The sequence below is a fragment of the Salvelinus alpinus genome, chromosome 9 (assembly GCF_045679555.1).
Source record: "Salvelinus alpinus chromosome 9, SLU_Salpinus.1, whole genome shotgun sequence".
In the NCBI taxonomy this organism is placed as follows: domain Eukaryota; kingdom Metazoa; phylum Chordata; class Actinopteri; order Salmoniformes; family Salmonidae; genus Salvelinus; species Salvelinus alpinus.
Window position 1 is genome coordinate 74,765,383 of NC_092094.1, and position 17,646 is coordinate 74,783,028.

A 17,646-nucleotide genomic window follows, 5' to 3' on the forward strand; every position below is an offset into this window, starting at 1 on the left:
GATGTGGAAGGATCAAACAGTTTTCCTATGGGAAATGTCCATATTATTCAACAAGTGTCTTTGGTCATGTTTCTTTCTTTCTCCAGGGTCCCCCTACCTGGAATGGAGACCCATACCCCTGTGCTTTTCCTGGACCTCAGTGGTAAGTTATTTCTCTACTCTTCTTTTCTTCGTTCTCTCTCTTCTGACTGTTCTAGTGTAACATTACGTCAATCATTGAAAACATCACTTTCATTCATATAGCACCGCATGTCTTTCTCTTACTCTCTCTTTTCTCTTTCTCTCTCTCTCTCCCCCCCCTCGCTCTCTCCAGCGGATGATTTCAGTTCCCAGGAGGCATTGGAGGTCCCGGAGGCAGGCGGTTGGGACGCCACTCTGAGCGGAGAGGATGAGGACGACTTCTTCGACCTGCAGATCGTCAAACACTATGATGGAGAGGTAAGCACCGGGTCCTATTCATTAGGGCACACCGTATCACTATTTTTGCAACGGAAAACCAAAAGCGTTTTTCATTGGGAAAGTCCAAGTAATCCCTCTCTGTTTGTCGGCTCTCTTCCATATGATCCCTAATGAACACAACCCTGCTCCTCCCCATCCCCTCTCCACTAGGTAAAAGCTGAGGCGTCATGGGACTCCACAGTGCACGAGTGTCCCCAGCTGAGCCGCGGCGGAGCGTGGCCAGAGCAGAGGGTGTATCTGACGGTACGTTGCGTGGTGCAGCTCAGCCACCCGGCAGACATGCAGCTGGTGCTGAGGAAACGGATCTGCGTCAACCTGAACCCGGGCAGACAGGGCTTCGCCCAGAACCTCCTGAAGAGGATGTCCACGCGCTCCACCATCCCCGGCTGCGGGGTCACCTTCGAGGTGGTCTCCAACATCCCCGGGGTGAGCCATACCCGAGGGACACAGGAAATGTTGTGATTTATAATCAGTTACCATGGCTCTTTTTTTGTACTAACTTACTACAATCACTATAGCTCTCAGCTGTTTAAAAATATGTCCTGTCCTCGCGTTCTCCTTCATTGCACGGAGCCAACCTAATGATGCCTTTGGCTTCCACCATATTGTTTTCCTCTGTCAAGTAATGTATTTTAAAACCGTATAATAACAATCTATGCTATTTAGCAGACGCTTTTGTCCGAAGCGTCTTAGTCATGTGTGCGTACATCTTACGAAGGGGTGGTCCCGGGAATCGAACCCACACTCCTGGTGTTGCAAGCACCATGCTCTACCAACTGAGCCGACCAGTGCCGATGAAGGGGAGGAGATTAGGAGTGGACAGATATTTCAAGCAATTGAGATCCTGCGTCTTTTTGGCAGCTCTACTAACGCTCCCCGATCTCTCTCTCCCGCCTCTCTCAGGACGCCCAGGGTTCAGAGGACAGGGAGATGTTGGCTCGTCTAGCTGCCAGCGCCGAGAACCCCAAGTCGGCCGACAATGAGGCGGCCATTGAGAAATACCTCCGCAGTGTCCTGGCTGTGGAGAACATCCTCACTCTGGACCGACTACGACAGGTCACTACACACTTACACACTGAGGATGGACTGTGTTCAATGTCTGGGTTGCGTTTGACATTTTTTTCAGTGCTTATAAGTTTAACCTGCTAAATAGTTGCATTTGCACATTTCAAGTACTTGTATTAAATTATTAGTAAACCAATAGAAACCTTGAATGGAGTACTCGAGCCCATCCCCACTACACACTAGGACCATCTACATACAACACTTAACATTTCTGTTGGTGCATCGCAGGACAATTCAGTACTGTTGCTGCTGTTGCATGTTCCTGGTTTTGACTGTGTTTTATCGTGTGTGTGTGTTTATAGGAGGTGGCGGTGAAGGAGCACATGGCAGGCAAAGGGAAAGGCAACAGACGCAGTCTCAGCTCCCCCAGTGTACACAGGGTAAATGGCACATTCTCTACAAAAGTCATGTCTGTTGGGGTACTGGGTCCTTGCTATATTGATTTATTTAATAGGTTTAGGCAGCAGAGGTCTGCCTAAATACATTTTCTTTTTCCTTCCTTCCTTCCTCTCTTTCTCTTGTTCAGCTCTCTGGCAGCAGACAGGACCTGTCCTCTACCTGCAATCTGGAAAACAAGGTGATTATACAACCCAGTTGAAGCTATACAACTGTTAGTGTTCAAACTGAACAAATCCAGAGCCCAAAGTACATGGATCAATCCCCACATCTTTTAATTCTCTCTCCCCCTCCGCCCGTTCTCTCTCTCTCTGCTGTTCTTTTCTCTCTTCTCTCCTCCAGAGTCGCTGGGAGAGCCAGCAGGACATCTTCATCACCTCGCCCCAGTTCAGCCGGACTCTGCCTCGCCCCTCGCCCTCCTCCTCCCCCCCCACCATGCCCCCACAGAACCAGAGCCAGGACTCAGAGCAAGGTAAGGCCCTGACTCCTCCCTCTACACCACTGCTCTACCATCCCCTCCCCTCTCGCCCCTCTCCTCTCCATCTTTCTCCCCCTGAGACTGCTCTGTTAACTGGCTGACTCTACCTCAGTCTTGACATTCACTCTCTCTTTTTCTCTGTTCTCCTGTCATCCTTCTCTTTTCTGTGCAGTAGACCTCTGGTGTGATTACGTCTCTGTGTTTTAATTAGTGCGTGTGTTCGTGCCAGGGTTTCTTTGAATCGGTAATGCAGTGGCTCTGCAAATGTGGAGCGGATATTCTCCGCTGCTGGCCGGATCTCCAGGCGACCATCGCATGAGCCTGAAACCACAGACTGGCCAAACTCGTGTTTCTAAAAATGAATTCAAAGGCACAAAGTCATTTTATGTTAATTTGTATTTCATTCTAAGTAAGTCACAGCCTATATGCTCAATTTACAGACTATAATGATTTAATACAACTAAATGTTGTTTAAATGCTGAGAGCTTTATGTCCCTACCAGCCTGTTTTGTCGCTCTCGCAAATGCTTCACAATGTATATCTGGGAAGGCTTGAAATAATTGAAATAATATAGCCTAAATAATTAATTAGGCTCCCTGTCTGGCTCCTGACCTATTTAGAGTGGTTATATGCTGTTTAATATGACATGTAGCTTATTTGAAATTATGTACACTTCTTACATTCACCTCTTCATGTTTATTCCAATCATTTTCATTCAAATCCATATGGTTTGGTTTCAATACTTCAAAACCAAATGGAAGGTCCAAGTAGTCACAAAAATAGACGGGTGGTTAAATTGTGATTTTAATGGATGGAGCGAATTTGGAGCTGCAGTTTTTTTCCCGCGATTGTGCAGTGTTTTTTTGCCGGAGAGCTCCATGAGCGATGAGAAGGATTTCCAACTGCTCAACTCCGCTCACATGCTCTGCTCCCAAGTGGATGGGCCTATGCCCTCCCAGGGCCACGCCCCTGCCCAGTCACGTGAAATCCAGAGATTAGGGCCTAATGAATTTACTTAAATGGACTGATTTCCCTAATATGAACTGTAATTCAGAAAAATCTTTGAAATTGTTGCATGTTGCTTTATATATTTCTTCAGTATAGTTACCTACCTGCCCTAATTGGTTACGCACCCAATACATTTCTCAAATGGCCGGTGAATTAAAATCTTCCCGGTCACATTGTCCGGTGCCACATTTTCCTAACAGAAACCCTGGTGTGTGCGTGTGCGTGTACCTGTGTTACATACAGTAGTACCATTTCCTGTTTTTTTTTTTTTTCACTCTCAGCGATGTCGTTTTAATGGCTGTGTTGCCAATGAGAATTAATCATTCAGATTCATTTGCAATCTTCATGATTATAATATGTTAGTACGTGGTAAAATCATCTTTATTTTATTATGTTCAGTTATTTTAATTTATTCTTTGTCATCTGTCTGACCTGGTCCAGCCATGTTATATTTTTGTTGTCATTTCCTGGGCTTGCTTTTCAACTTCCTGTCTTAATCTCTCGCACCTCCCCCACCTTCTAAACCTTCTCCTGCCCTTCCTCTTTTCCTCCTGCTCCTCCCTTTCTTCTCCTCCCCTATCTTTTCTTCCTGGCCCTCACCCTCTCCTTTCCTCCTCCTCTCTCACCGGTTCTCCCCTCAGGTCGTTCAGGGCTTGCTGCATCTTATCTTTCAGTCAAAGCCCTGGTGCCGCAGATGCCCAAGCTACTCAAGTCCCTGTTCCCTGCCCGCGAGGACAAGAAGGAGCCCCTGCGCCCCTCGCCCCACTCCCTACAGGTAGGGCTCTCACACACCCCACTGACCTTAGGTAACCAAGTGACCTTTGGACTATCACCAATGGTCACCCCCCACAGCTGATTCAAAGCTTGATGATGAGTTAGTTATTTGGTATAACGTGCACCCAGGTGGTGTGGGGGGGGGGCTAGGCCTTTCCCATTTTCTGTGATTTCCCCAAATAAACCAAACCATGTTTCTAGCCACAACACCTATCAGTAACTGGGAGCCCAGAGAAAATGTATGGTTGATGTGGGTCTATACTCCACTGTAGTTCAGTCTCCTCATCCTCTGACTCCCAAATGAGTGCTCAAATCCATGCCTTCTTTTCAATGTAGCCTATTTTTCCTTTTTTTTCTCTTCCCATATGACATAATGATTTGCTCAATTCATCCATCAGGCCTTTTACCAGGTGCTGCTATCACAATAAGACCTATCATTATCTGCATTTGAATGGAATGGAGTAAAGTGGAGATGGTTTTTAGAGCATTCAGAGGAAGTTGTGTCTAAACTAGTGAATGTTACATTCAGCTTCCAGCAGAGCTGACAAAACACACTCTTGTATTACAGGATATAAGACGAGCTACTCTAAGAAAGACACTGCTCGATACACTGTGCAGCGCTGAAATGATTCCCACCTGCCACTTGTGATTTAGAGTTGTTTTCCACAGTGGGAGACGGGCACACCTGGGGTGGTGAAGCTGGGGGTAGAGCGATCTGGAGCTGTCTATTGGGATTATGTTCATTATTGCACTGTGATGCAATGGCTTCTAACAGCCGACAAATCAGCTTGCTGCCAGCTCTAAACAAACTCTTGAAAAAAAGCTGTTTGACCAGATACAATGCTATGTCTCTGTGAACAAATTAACAACAGACTTTCAGTATGCTTATAGAGAAGAGCACTAAACATGCACTGCACTGACACAAATGGCTGAAAAAAAACTTCAGTGTAGCCTTTCATATTATTGAAAACATTTGTGTTTTTGCTTTATATCCTGCTTTATATCCTTGGTTGAGAGCTATCTATCCAATAGAACACAGAGGGTTTTCCTTCAATGGAAGCTTCTGTAAAGTGTGGTATTCCGCAAGGCAGCTCTCTTGGCCCTTTACTGTTCTCTATTTTTACTAATGACCCACCGCTAGCATTAAACAAGGTGTTGCAGTCAGTTTTGGAATGGGTGGGTAGTAATAAACTAGTCCTGAACATATATGAAACTAAAAGCATTGTATTTGGTACAAATCATTCCCTAAGTTCTAGAGCTGAATCTTGTAATAAGTGATGTGGCTATTGAGGAGAATACACTTCTTGGTTTCATCTTAGACTGTACATTTGTAAATTGTCATGGTCAAGGCACATTGATTCAATTGTTGTAAAGATGGGGAGATGACTGTCTGTGATTAAAAGATTCTCAGCATTTTTAACACCACAGTTGACCAAACAAGTCCTGCCAGCTCAAGTGTTATCTAATCTTGACTCCTGCCCAGTGATTTGGTCAAGTGCTGCAAAGAATGACATAGAAAAGCTACAGCTGGCCCAGAACAGAGCAGCACATCTTGCCTTTCAATGTCAGTCTCTCTTGGCTCAAAGTAGAGGAGAGATTGACTGCATCAATTATTGCATGAAAAATTGTGTTGAAGATACCAATATATAGCTCTGACAGACATACTTACCCCACCAGACATGCCACCAGGGGTCTCAAGGCAACGCACAGTGTTATATAGAGCCATAATCCAGGCTTCTCACCATGTGGACTGGCTGTGCCACTATGTCAAAAATAAATAATACTTTATTTGTTATCATTTAAGAACAGGCACCACACCCTAATAGAGTATTTTTTTGCACTAGATTGCAAGAAATGGCAGTTACATGTTTTCAAAAACACAAATCTCAGAGCCAATAGTTCTGAAAGTGGTCCCCGAAAATTGCGTACTACATCACATATGTGCAGATATGTGCACCCTGTCATTGCTCTCTCTCTCTGGCTCTGCTGTGTGTTTCTTGCTACCTGTCACTCAATTGGCGAGGGGCTGAATATCATTGGCTGGAACATGAAATGGCCCACGTGGGGGGAAATGTAGGGAACATGGCGCAGCACAGCTTCCAGAAAACAGTCTTTCAAACTAGGGTTTTCGTAGCTAATTGAGGTAAAACAGTAATTCTACTCAGATTATGGATGTTTGAAGTACACATTGACACATCCAGCCCTAAGCGAGAAATTTGAAACATACTAGTCGTCAAAGTACCGGAGCATGTCTTTAAGGCGTATGTACACTTTATATACAAAAGTATGTGGACACCCCTTCAAATTAGTGGATTCGGCTATTTCAGCCACACCCGTTGCTGACAGGTGTATAAAATTGAGCAAACAGCCATGCAATCTCCATAGACAAATATTGGAATGGCCTTACTGAAGAGCTCAGTGACTTTCAACGTGGCACCGTCATAGGATGCCACCTTTCCAACAAGTCAGTTTGTCAAATGTCTGCCCTGCTAGAGCTGCCCCGGTGAACTGTAAGTGTTGTTATTGTGAAGTGGAAATGTCTAGGAGCAACATCGGCTCAACCGTGAAGTGGTAGGCCACACAAGCTCACAGAACACGGGACCGTCAAGTGCTGCATTTCAATGTAAGGTCTATCTATACCTGTTATATTCGGCGCATGTGACAAATAAAATTTGATTTGATTTTCTGAATTGCGTAGTGCATAAAAATTGTCTGTCCTCGGTTGCAACACTCACTACCGAGTTCCAAACTGCCTCTGGAAGCAACGTCAGCACAATAACTATTCGTCGGGAGCTTCATGAAATGGTTCCATGGCCGAGCAGCCGCACACAAGCCTAAGATCCCCATGCGCAATGCCAAGTGTCAGCTTGAGTGGTGTAAAGCTCACCGCCATTGGACTCTGGAGCAGTGGAAACGCATTCTCTGGAGTGATGAATCATGCTTCACCATCTGGCAGTCCAACGGATTAATCTGGGTTTGGCGGATGCCAGGAGAACGCTACCTGCCCGAATGCATAGTGCCAACTGTAAAGTTTGGTGGATGAGGAATAATGGTCTGGGGCTGTTTTTTATGGTCGGGCTAGGTCCGTTAGTTCCAGTGAAGGGAAATCTTAACGCTACAGCATACAATGACATTCTAGACAATTCTGTGCCAGGCCTAATTACCCAACATCACTAATGCTTTTGTGGCTGAATGGAAGCTAGTCCCCGCAGCAATGCTCCAACATCTAGTAGAAAGCCTTCCCAGAAGAAGGGAGGCTGTTATAGCAGCAAAAGGGAGACCAACTCCATATGAATGCCCATGATTTTGGAATGAGATTTTTGAAGAGCAGCTGTCCACATACTTTTGATCATGTAGTGTAATGTGCAGTAATGTATGTTTGCTTTCCTATGTTATTGTATTTAAATATATGTAAATTCTAAAGTATTTTTGTTTGTAATGTCTTTTTCGTGGTGTCGGACCCCAGGAAGGCAAGCTGTCGCTAATGGCGATCCCAATAAAAATCTAAATCTAAGCTTCAATGGAGGTAAAACGTGAATGGTTTAACACAGAAGGCGAACTACTACTCCCTACATCTCTCCAAGAATTTGGTTTTATCCCCATCTTCTCGAGCTGTCTAGTGTTATAATGGCGCCTCGTAAGCATTGCTCTAAGGCAGGGGTGTCAAACTCATTCCATGGGGGGCCCTAGTGTCTGCTGGTTTTTGGCCTTTCCTTTCAATTAAAACCTAGACAACCAGGTGAGGGGAGTTCCTTCAAAGGGGGAAGCGAGAACCCGCAGAGACTCGGCCCTCCGTCGAATGAGTTTCACACACGTGCTCTAAGGTAGTGCAGGGTTTCCCAAACTCGGTCCTGCACATTTAGAGGAACAAAAAAACAATTGGACAGAAAATAATTGTACATCTCTTTCCAAGAATGTTTTTTTTTTTTTCTGGAACAACATGAGGGTTTTACATAGCGAAGTGATTTCTTACATCTCTTGTCTGTAAAGTAGTTGATGGGTTTCTTATTTAATACCATGTCTATAGCCTATATAGTAAAGTCGAAAGTCGCTGAACACTATGTTGGTTTGGCCCAGCCAAGCTTGCTGTTTAATTTCCATATAGACTAGATGTATTGCCAATGCAGTAAGATGTAGCAATGCCATGGTTCCACTTCTGTCAACGCTGCATTTGTTAGTCACGCTTTAAAGACAGATAACGGCACAATGGATTAAAAAATTATTCTGTATGGATTAAAACCACTTTTGTGAAGAGCCGAATATAATCGGATGAGCTTTTTGGCTTTTTATATTAAACTCTTAGTTATGTATAATGTGAAAGAATACTTATGTATTTAATTGAAGTGTTTCTTCTTTCCCATTGAACATAGTTGTGTTTCTCTCTCTCTCCCTGGCAGCACATGCCTCGTATCATCATGCAGACGACAGGGCCTGAAGACAGCAGGATCCGGATAGAACCGGTAAGTTCCAGTCTAGTTGTAGTTAGTTGTTTAGAGATCAGTCTAGTTTGAGTTGGTTAGAGATTTACAACAACTCTTCAGGCTGAGACAGTGTATTGACCATATAAATAGAGTGAATGAATTATATTTCTATGGTATTGACTGTAATATGAAGCTATGGTTGGTAGTAAGCTAGTGGATCTGAGGATCTCATTACGAGGATGATGGTGGTGGTCGAGGTGGTAAAGATAATTGTGGTGGTGATAGGCAGGCAGTATGACGTCATGGTTTGCTCCGGTCAGTCTTGAGTTGGGTTGAATAATTCTTAAATCCCTGTCTTTGAGGTGTGATTGCCATTGCCGTCAATTCCCCGTAGGTTGCTATGGTAGTGAGGACAGCCCTGATCCCGGCCCTGACCAATGACAGGTGGTCGGTGTCCCCTGAAGCCACTCCTGTTCCGTCCTCCCAGCATGACCTGCATGACTACCCCCTCAGCCCCATCAGCGAGGCCTCCAGTGGCTACTTCTCCACTAGCGTTTCCACAGCAACCCTGTCCGAGGTTTCTGCCGGCGGCGACCACCCCACCACCCCTCTCCGTCCATCCTCCTCCCTCACCCTCCTAGAGGCAGGGGTGAGGCTGAAGGGGAGTAATGCTCCTGAAACTACATTACCCAGAACCCATCCACAGCAGCAAGCTGACCGGAACGGTGTTACTGCTGCATCTCCTCAGTACGAAAACAAAATGGCCACCACCGGTCCCGGCTCCAACGTCAACAGCGTCGTGACGAGCAACAAGCCCTTCTCAGTGCAGAGGGTGTGCACGCCGGACCTGAAGTCGTTACAGGAGCGTGTCCTGGGGGAGGAGGAGGGAGGAAGAGGAGGACAAGGGAGTCTGGAGAGGTTGGAGATCATCCTGGACGATGAGGACGGCGGTCGCGACTTCGTGTTGCCTGATTGGCTGAGAGAGGGGGCGTGCGTGACGGTGGGAGCCAATAAGGGCGGGACGGTGCGCTACGTGGGCAACACGAAGTTCGCAGAGGGCGTGTGGGTCGGGGTGGAGCTCGACTCGCCCTCAGGTGTGTGTTCACTGTTCACAAAGGAATCGCATGACTTAACATAATGACACCATAAGCAATGGAATCTAAGGAAGTAACCTGAAAATGTAGAGGGCCCTGTCCTTGTCCGCATACACATCAAAGTAGGCAGTGCTTAGTTTAGGAAATTCAAAGTACTAAACAAACTCTATTCCTTGTCTAACTCCCCTTATTCCCTCCCTCTTTCTCCTTCCTTCCCCTCTCTCCAGGTAAGAACGACGGCTCCGTAGGCGGGCACCACTACTTCCGCTGTAACCCTGGTTACGGCGTCCTGGTGCGTCCCGACCGAGTGTTCAGACGGGACCGTTCCACCAAATGGAACCCGGAGAATCGGCGCAGCGGCGAGTTCTACCAACCTGTTCTACGGGGAGAGTCCACTAACAGGAGAGGGGAGAACCGCAAGTCCTGGAGCAGTTGAACTGGAGAGAAACAGGCCTGGGTGGGAGAGACTTTTAATCCTCACACCACTTTGTCTCCTGGCTCGGATCAACTAGGAAACCCACACATTCTTTTTATCCTGTTTCTAAGCCTCCGTCTCCCTCAGACTCCTATCAATTTCCCCCTAACTATGCAATATTACCACATCTAATGTAACAACGGTCCCTGTCCCCTACCCACCATCCACCCACAGCTTGGCAACACTACTTCAGTACTGTGCCCTCTCCTGGCCAAGAGATGCTAGGCTGGGTTTCTGTATAATCACTGTGACATCTGCTGATATAAAAAGGGCTTTTGAATACATTTGATTGATACAGGCTGATCCTGTGTTGGCTTGACTGGCCATGCCTCTGTCTCACTACAGGGAAACACCCATAGGGATCTGTCTGGATTCATTTCAATAGGGAAGACTTTTACTCAACCTGCTCCTGGTGCGCTGTCTCCCCATCTGGACGCAGCACTGGTGGCGCCCCCTGTGGCATGGATTGGGCACAGCACCTGAAGTGTGACTATACAGAGTGCTGCTGTCTGTATGAAGTGACGCACAGGGCGACCAATGGAGAATGTTTCTTCTCGGGCCAAGGTTCAGGATCCATAGTGATGACATAACTTTTTCTGATGTCGTCAAACTGGTCACCTCGAGAATCCTTCTGAACGAATGAGGCTCTATTCCACCAGACCTGGACTGGAACCCCCGACCCCTCTTTTTCAATGGAACTGTCCCTTTTTACTAAATTACTAAAGTTACTATATCCGTTTCCCACATGTGGAGTCATTTATCTGAAATGATCGATTCTTCCAGAATGTGCCTTCATGATGAGTTTATTTTTCATTGTAATATATTTCTTCGTGGTTTTATTAGATTTTCACCCTCTGTTGAGCTTTGATGAGAATGCCTTGTGTAAGGTGATCTCAGGGACTGCAGAGTGGACATGAACGTGTATGTGGGTGCGCCTGTGTGTGTGTTTTAGAAGTTTGGCCCTTAAAGGCCGAATTTACCCATGGCAATGTTGTACAGTGGACAAAAAATTGAGTGTGTGTGTGCATGTTTTCGGCTAATCTGAAAGGTGAAGCATCGTTGTTATGATGACGTGGTTTCTGCAACAGTCATTGGCGTTGGTTTTAAATTGTAAGTGGAGAAGTAGGTTGAAAGATGGTTCCATTATGAGGAGAAGCCCAGTGTGCAAAATTGGTTAAAAATAGATGTTTTTCAATGTCTTGCTCATAGGGAGAAGATTTTGCACAGTAGAGGTTTATCCCTAGTTTGGTGGTGACTAGTGATCTGTGTTAGCAAAATGGGTGCCTGTGGTTTTAGAACTGTTTGAGGAAGTAGCAGTGGCATATATGTATGGTGTGTGTGCTGGACTGGACTGCTGGTGTTGTGTAACGTTGTATCAATGTGTTAACGTCATGTAACGTGTGGAGCGGAAGTTGGATGGAAGCTGGTCTTTGATTTGTGTTTGGGGGGGGGGAAATCTATCTTTTACGCATGCGTTCACCTGTTCTTTTTAGATACAGATCTGTAATGGGGGTCTGAAATGTACATACTGACTCAATGACTTTGGGAGATGAAGGGAATTAAGAATGTGGAAGCATATTATTATTATTTTTTTTAATATAGTTTCAAAGCTTTAGGAGCAAATTTGTTTGAATGCAAATTCCAGGTTGAGAGTTGAAGGATGTGTAATGAGGGACACTATGGAGTTTTAATTAATGTTTAATTGATCCCTAGTAAATCATTTTTTTTAGACAGAAGTTTCATTAAAATAAACTGTGCGCTCTCACCTAGTGAGCTGAGTCACAAGCTCTGACAGGACTCAATGTGTGTTAAAGGGATACTTCACCCAAATTCCAACATGACACATTGGTTTCCTCACCCTGTAAGCAGTCTATGGACAAGGCATGACAACAACCCATGCTAGCATTCTTCGCACATATCCACAATTGATTGTGAAACTCAATAAAGTTTTGTACATGATGAGCAACAAACGCTCTTATCGATCCCATGACTTGAATTTGTGCCACAAATGCTAACATGTGGAAACGGTGCCAGGGAAACTAAACCAAAGCATGGATTGCCGTCATACCTTGTTTCCTCACCCTGTAAGCAGTCTATGAACAATGTCATTTTGTAATGACTATACCTTTAACACTAGTCCATTCAGCAAGCATGGCGTGAAGTCACAACATAAATGATCTATCTGTAAGATATACCCCGTCGCCTCAACGCTATGCCATTTCTTTAAGAAAGGTCTAAATTTGCTATGATATATGTTGTAATGGTTGACATATGCCTTTAGCATGTGAAAAAGACTAAGCCTTTTAAATTATACTGAAAAACATTGTTGATTGCACAAGTAATTCTATGAGGAATGATGCTGCTATAGCAACTGTAATATAACAGTAAATTGATCTGATCATTGGTATTATAGTCCTTATCGGGAGTTAATCTTGATTATAGTCTTGATCTTTAGCCTCAAACACCACTTGAGATGGGACAGAGTAAGGAGGAGTTGTCAATGGGCTGATGACTGGCCAGTTGGGAGATATAGTCTAGTAGATGGGATGAGCAAGTGTTTTATTTGTCATGGTTGCCTTAAGTATTTTACCCGATTCGCTCAGAACCATTACGTTGCTGTTAGCAGATTTGGGTGTTTTTTTTTAAGTTGTTTGTCATGGTTGAGTTGGTGTCGAGCCTTTAACCGAGTGATCATCATTGTGCTAATATAAGGAATGGAATTGAGTTTGAGGGTGTGTGTCGTGTGTTATATGAAGATTGTGAGAGCAGGTAGGTTGCGTTTAGACAGGCAGCCCAATTCTAATCTTTTTCCCCCACTAATTGGACTTTTGACCAATCAGATCAGCTCTGAAAACGAAAAAGATCAGAATTGGGCTGCCTGTGTAAACGCAGCCATAGTGTATCGGATGGATTTGGCCTCGGTTTTGTCGTGTCCACGCTTCTTTGCACAGAGACCGAAAAGTGGTTAAGATCACTTCAGGCTTATCTAGTTCTTTATTTCAGTGCCTCGCTCTTTCTTTCTCTCATACTCTTTCTCATCAGGAAGTCAGAGACACACAAGTAGCTCTGATTCAAACCCATTTCATTATTCAGTAGCTTTTACCGGTTTGTATTTCCAACTGTTAGCTCTTTAACGAGATGTGGAGTTTCCTAGTTCAGACTAGCACGTGTCATAAGTACTTAATTTCATCATCATGGACTTGATCATATGACCATTTATGCTTGTAACTGTACGCGCTCAGAACCACGTATTGAGTTTGACCGTTAGACTGTCTATACTTGATTAAGGATATATCCATACAGTTACCGTATCATTCCACAGAAGGCATGCTCTGTGTTTTAAAGAATAAGCAAGGCCCAAGGGGGGGGGGGGATTTCAAGAGTATATTTGTTATTCTTCCGTTCCAATATATACATATCCTATATATCTCTATCTATGGCAACACAGGCTCAGAGCAATATGATACCTGCCTTTACGTGGCCTTCAGTCTACAAGTTAGTCTTCACGTCAATCTGTCTGTCCCTCTCTGGGTTTAATAACTAAAAACCTCCATCTTCGGCATTCTCCAGACTACCAAGTCTGGCAAGGCGAGACTCCATAACTAGAAACCCTCAAACTCCAGCCATGGAGAAACCTGTGTACTATTAGACTGTTCCTTCACACTACACGTGGCTTGTCCATAGCCAGCAGTGGACCACATCAGACAAACTGCCACTGTACAAAGTCGGGCGCTGGCTTATGTGCCAATGGAAGCTCATGTCAGTAGAGGATTCTAATGGGGAACTTGTCTGTTTTTCCCCAACACAGACATCAACTAGAGTAGAGCCTCTTTACCCCCAACTCTCACCGGCCACGTTCCATTTCTGTGCCGAGCTCCCATCGCTCAGGTGTTCAACACTAAAGCGGTAGGAGGAAGGGGCAAGGGACAGAAATGGAATTGGGCCGGATCTTCAGACTGTTTGTGCAACTCTTCTTCTACAACGATTGCTTCTGAAATGGCACCCTGTAGTGCATAGAGAATAGGGTGCCATTTTAGACACACTGACTGACCTGAGACCAGCTCTGGTCTGTGCCTCGTCCTGGAGTCTTGAGTTATCAATAATAGTCATCAATGATTTGCGTATCTGATTCTGTTCTGCCGGTTGTCGTGAAGTGTATTATTTCACTATATCTGTGGGAGCGAATAGGTGTAGGCATGACTATGTATGTATGTGTATATATATAAAGACTTAAAAATCTGAGCACAAGTTTGGATTTTGATTAATTTAATTCTCTGCTGAAATCCAAAGAATAATCATGTATTATAATACATTTATCATTTTATTTTTTATTGTCTGGACAATTATCTCCCTGTAAAGGAAAGAATAAAAAAAAAAATGAATTGATTTACAGATTTGTATCATCTGCAGGGTTTTTTATGAGACTGTAATCTTCCATCATTAAGGGCAGAATGCTAATTTGAGCTCCTGATGTCAATTGCAGATTTGGGCCAATTGATACACATTTTGAGAGCTAGACTTTAGTTGCTCACAAAACACAGACCCATTGTTCATCTTTCTTTATTCTTTAGTAGATACAATACTAAAATAAACAAGTTAACAAAATGTTTTTCAAACAAATGCAACAAAAGGCATATAGATTTCTACATATTAATTACAGAACAGTCTACTGTCCAAAAAAGGCACTAAATTCTGAAATAGAAGATAACAGGACTCGTTTAACTATTTCAATCTGATACAACAGTGATTTCAATAATTTATATTCATTTCATCTTCTAGAATATTTGTTATTTCATGTATTCACATTATGTATGAATGAGGACTGGCAATAGCTGTTCCCTCGCAGTTTCAAAGGCAAAGCCCCTCCCACAGAGGTTAATGGTCATTATTGAGTAGCAATCCTTTAGCAAAGACGTTTTCACCTGGTTTTGTATACAGTACCAATTTTTAATTTGTAGATTTGACAGATTCATCAAATTCTGGGTGATGCCAATGAACCAAATCGTGTGCTAGCTCGCTACTTGATATGGCGTTAACAATTGTTAAACAGTCTCGAGAGACTAGTAAAGAGCTCAGAAACCTGAAGGATAAGTTTTGCCTTTGATGGAGTACAATAGGGCAATGAAAAACACGGTAGTTTGGGGCCGACTCAGACCCGAGTTATGCGTGCATAAATGTAACATTATTCCCCCTATTCTACACTTTCCAATATTTAATGGATTGAACAATTGAATATGGCAACTTTCAGGATGAATATTTACGACTATTTTTGATTCACCAACCTATTTCATGCTTAAAGGGTCTCCAAACCTGTTTTATTATTTATAAATACTTTTCTAACCCTAAATAATACACAAGATCAGAGTATTTTTAAATCTACCAATTCAATTGGTGCTGAAAATGAGATTAATATGCATGTATTTACATGGCCTTTCATTGATCCATATATTCTAGTGCAGGGATGGTCAACTCCAGTCCTCGGGAGCCGGAGTGGTGTCACTTTTTGCCCATGCCTAACAAACACAACAAGCTGAATAAACTAATTGCATTCTAAACTGAAGATCTTGATTATTGGAGTCAGGTGTGTTAAAAGTGTCACACCAAGCATGCCCCCCAAGGACTGGAGTTGCCCATCCCTGTTCTAGTGAGTCTGTCAAATTTAAAGTTATGGCTTTAGATAAATGTACTGAAAACCAAGAGAAAATCAGCTGGCCAGAAAATGGGAGGGTTTTCAGCGGTTAGGTTAAATGTATTCAGTGTGCACAAGGGAACCACGCTTGAAAAGCCCTTTATGCACCTGCATAAAAGGTAAGTCTAAATACCAACTACTAAGAAGTGCTTAGGAAAGGCGTACATTTACTAAGTCTGAATCGGGCCCACTGCATATCAAAATGGAAAAACAAAAAACAAACTAAGCATTTAATGATTAATCTCATACTACAGTGGGGAGAACAAGTATTTGATACACTGCCGATTTTGCAGGTTTTCCTACTTACAAAGCATGTAGAGGTCTGTCATTTTTATCATAGGTACACTTCAACTGTGAGAGACGGAATCTAAAACAAAAATCCAGAAAATCACATTGTATGATTTTTAAATAATTAATTTGCATTTTATTGCATGACATAAGTATTTGATCACCTACCAACCAGTAAGAATTCCGGCTCTCACAGACCTGTTAGTTTTTCTTTAAGAAGCCCTCCTGTTCTCCACTCATTACCTGTATTAACTGCACCTGTTTGAACTCGTTACCTGTATAAAAGACACCTGTCCACACACTCAATCAAACAGATTCCAACCTCTCCACAATGGCCAAGACCAGAGAGCTGTGTAAGGACATCAGGGATAAAATTGTAGACCTGCACAAGGCTGGGATGGGCTACAGGACAATAGGCAAGCAGCTTGGTGAGAAGGAAACAACTGTTGGCGCAATTATTAGAAAATGGAAGAAGTTCAAGATGACGGTCAATCACCCTCGGTCTGGGGCTCCATGCAAGATTTCACCTCGTGGGGCATCAATGATCATGAGGAAGGTGAGGGATCAGCCCAGAACTACACGGCAGGACCTGGTCAATGACCTGAAGAGAGCTGGGACCACAGTCTCAAAGAAAACCATTAGTAACACACTACGCCGTCATGGATTAAAATCCTGCAGCGCACGCAAGGTCCCCCTGCCTAAGCCAGTGCATGTCCAGGCCCGTCTGAAGTTTGCCAATGACCATCTGGATGATCCAGAGGAGGAATGGGAGAAGGTCATGTGGTCTGATGAGACAAAAATAGAGCTTTTTGGTCTAACTCCACTCGCCGTGTTTGGAGGAAGAAGAAGTATGAGTACAACCCCAAGAACACCATCCCAACCGTGAAGCATGGAGGTGGAAACATCATTCTTTGGGGATGCTTTTCTGCAAAGGGGACAGGACGACTGCACCGTATTGAGGGGAGGATGGATGGGGCCATGTATCGCGAGATCTTGGCCAACAACCTCCTTCCCTCAGTAAGAGCATTGAAGATGGGTCGTGGCTGGGTCTTCCAGCATGACAACGACACGAAGCACACAGCCATGGCAACTAAGGAGTGGCTCCGTAAGAAGCATCTCAAGGTCCTGGAGTGGCCTAGCCAGTCTCCAGACCTGAACCCAATAGAAAATCTTTGGAGGGAGCTGAAAGTCCGTATTGCCCAGCGACAGCCCCGAAACCTGAAGGATCTGGAGAAGATTTGTAGGGAGGAGTGGGCCAAAATCCCTGCTGCAGTGTGTGCAAACCTAGTCAAGAACTACAGGAAACGTATGATCTCTGTAATTGCAAACAAAGGTTTCTGTACCAAATATTAAGTTCTGCTTTTCTGATGTATCAAATACTTATGTCATGCAATAAAATGCAAATTAATTACTTAAAAATCATACAATGTGATTTTCTGGATTTTTGTTTTAGATTCCGTCTCTCATAGTTGAAGTGTACCTATGATAAAAATTACAGA

The 17,646-nt window shown here is 44.0% G+C and overlaps 1 protein-coding gene across 3 annotated transcripts in view; it reads left to right on the forward strand.

The window, feature by feature from the left end:
* The window catches only part of LOC139530621 (kinesin-like protein KIF13B), an 87,037-nt gene extending 72,006 nt beyond the window's left edge, over positions 1 to 15,031 (forward strand). The window contains exons 30-40 of one of the 3 annotated variants that reach the window (XM_071327192.1): positions 87 to 142; positions 314 to 438; positions 610 to 885; positions 1,363 to 1,515; positions 1,827 to 1,904; positions 2,051 to 2,101; positions 2,263 to 2,392; positions 4,048 to 4,181; positions 8,578 to 8,640; positions 8,996 to 9,695; positions 9,923 to 15,031. In XM_071327192.1, the coding sequence (XP_071183293.1) occupies positions 87 to 142; positions 314 to 438; positions 610 to 885; positions 1,363 to 1,515; positions 1,827 to 1,904; positions 2,051 to 2,101; positions 2,263 to 2,392; positions 4,048 to 4,181; positions 8,578 to 8,640; positions 8,996 to 9,695; positions 9,923 to 10,131 (1,975 nt within the window). In that variant the 3' untranslated portion in view covers positions 10,132 to 15,031. The remainder of the gene's footprint in view (positions 1 to 86; positions 143 to 313; positions 439 to 609; positions 886 to 1,362; positions 1,516 to 1,826; positions 1,905 to 2,050; positions 2,102 to 2,262; positions 2,393 to 4,047; positions 4,182 to 8,577; positions 8,641 to 8,995; positions 9,696 to 9,922) is intronic. The other 2 variants (XM_071327193.1, XM_071327194.1) reach the window with 2 other exon arrangements.
* Positions 15,032 to 17,646: the final 2,615 nt, after the last annotated feature.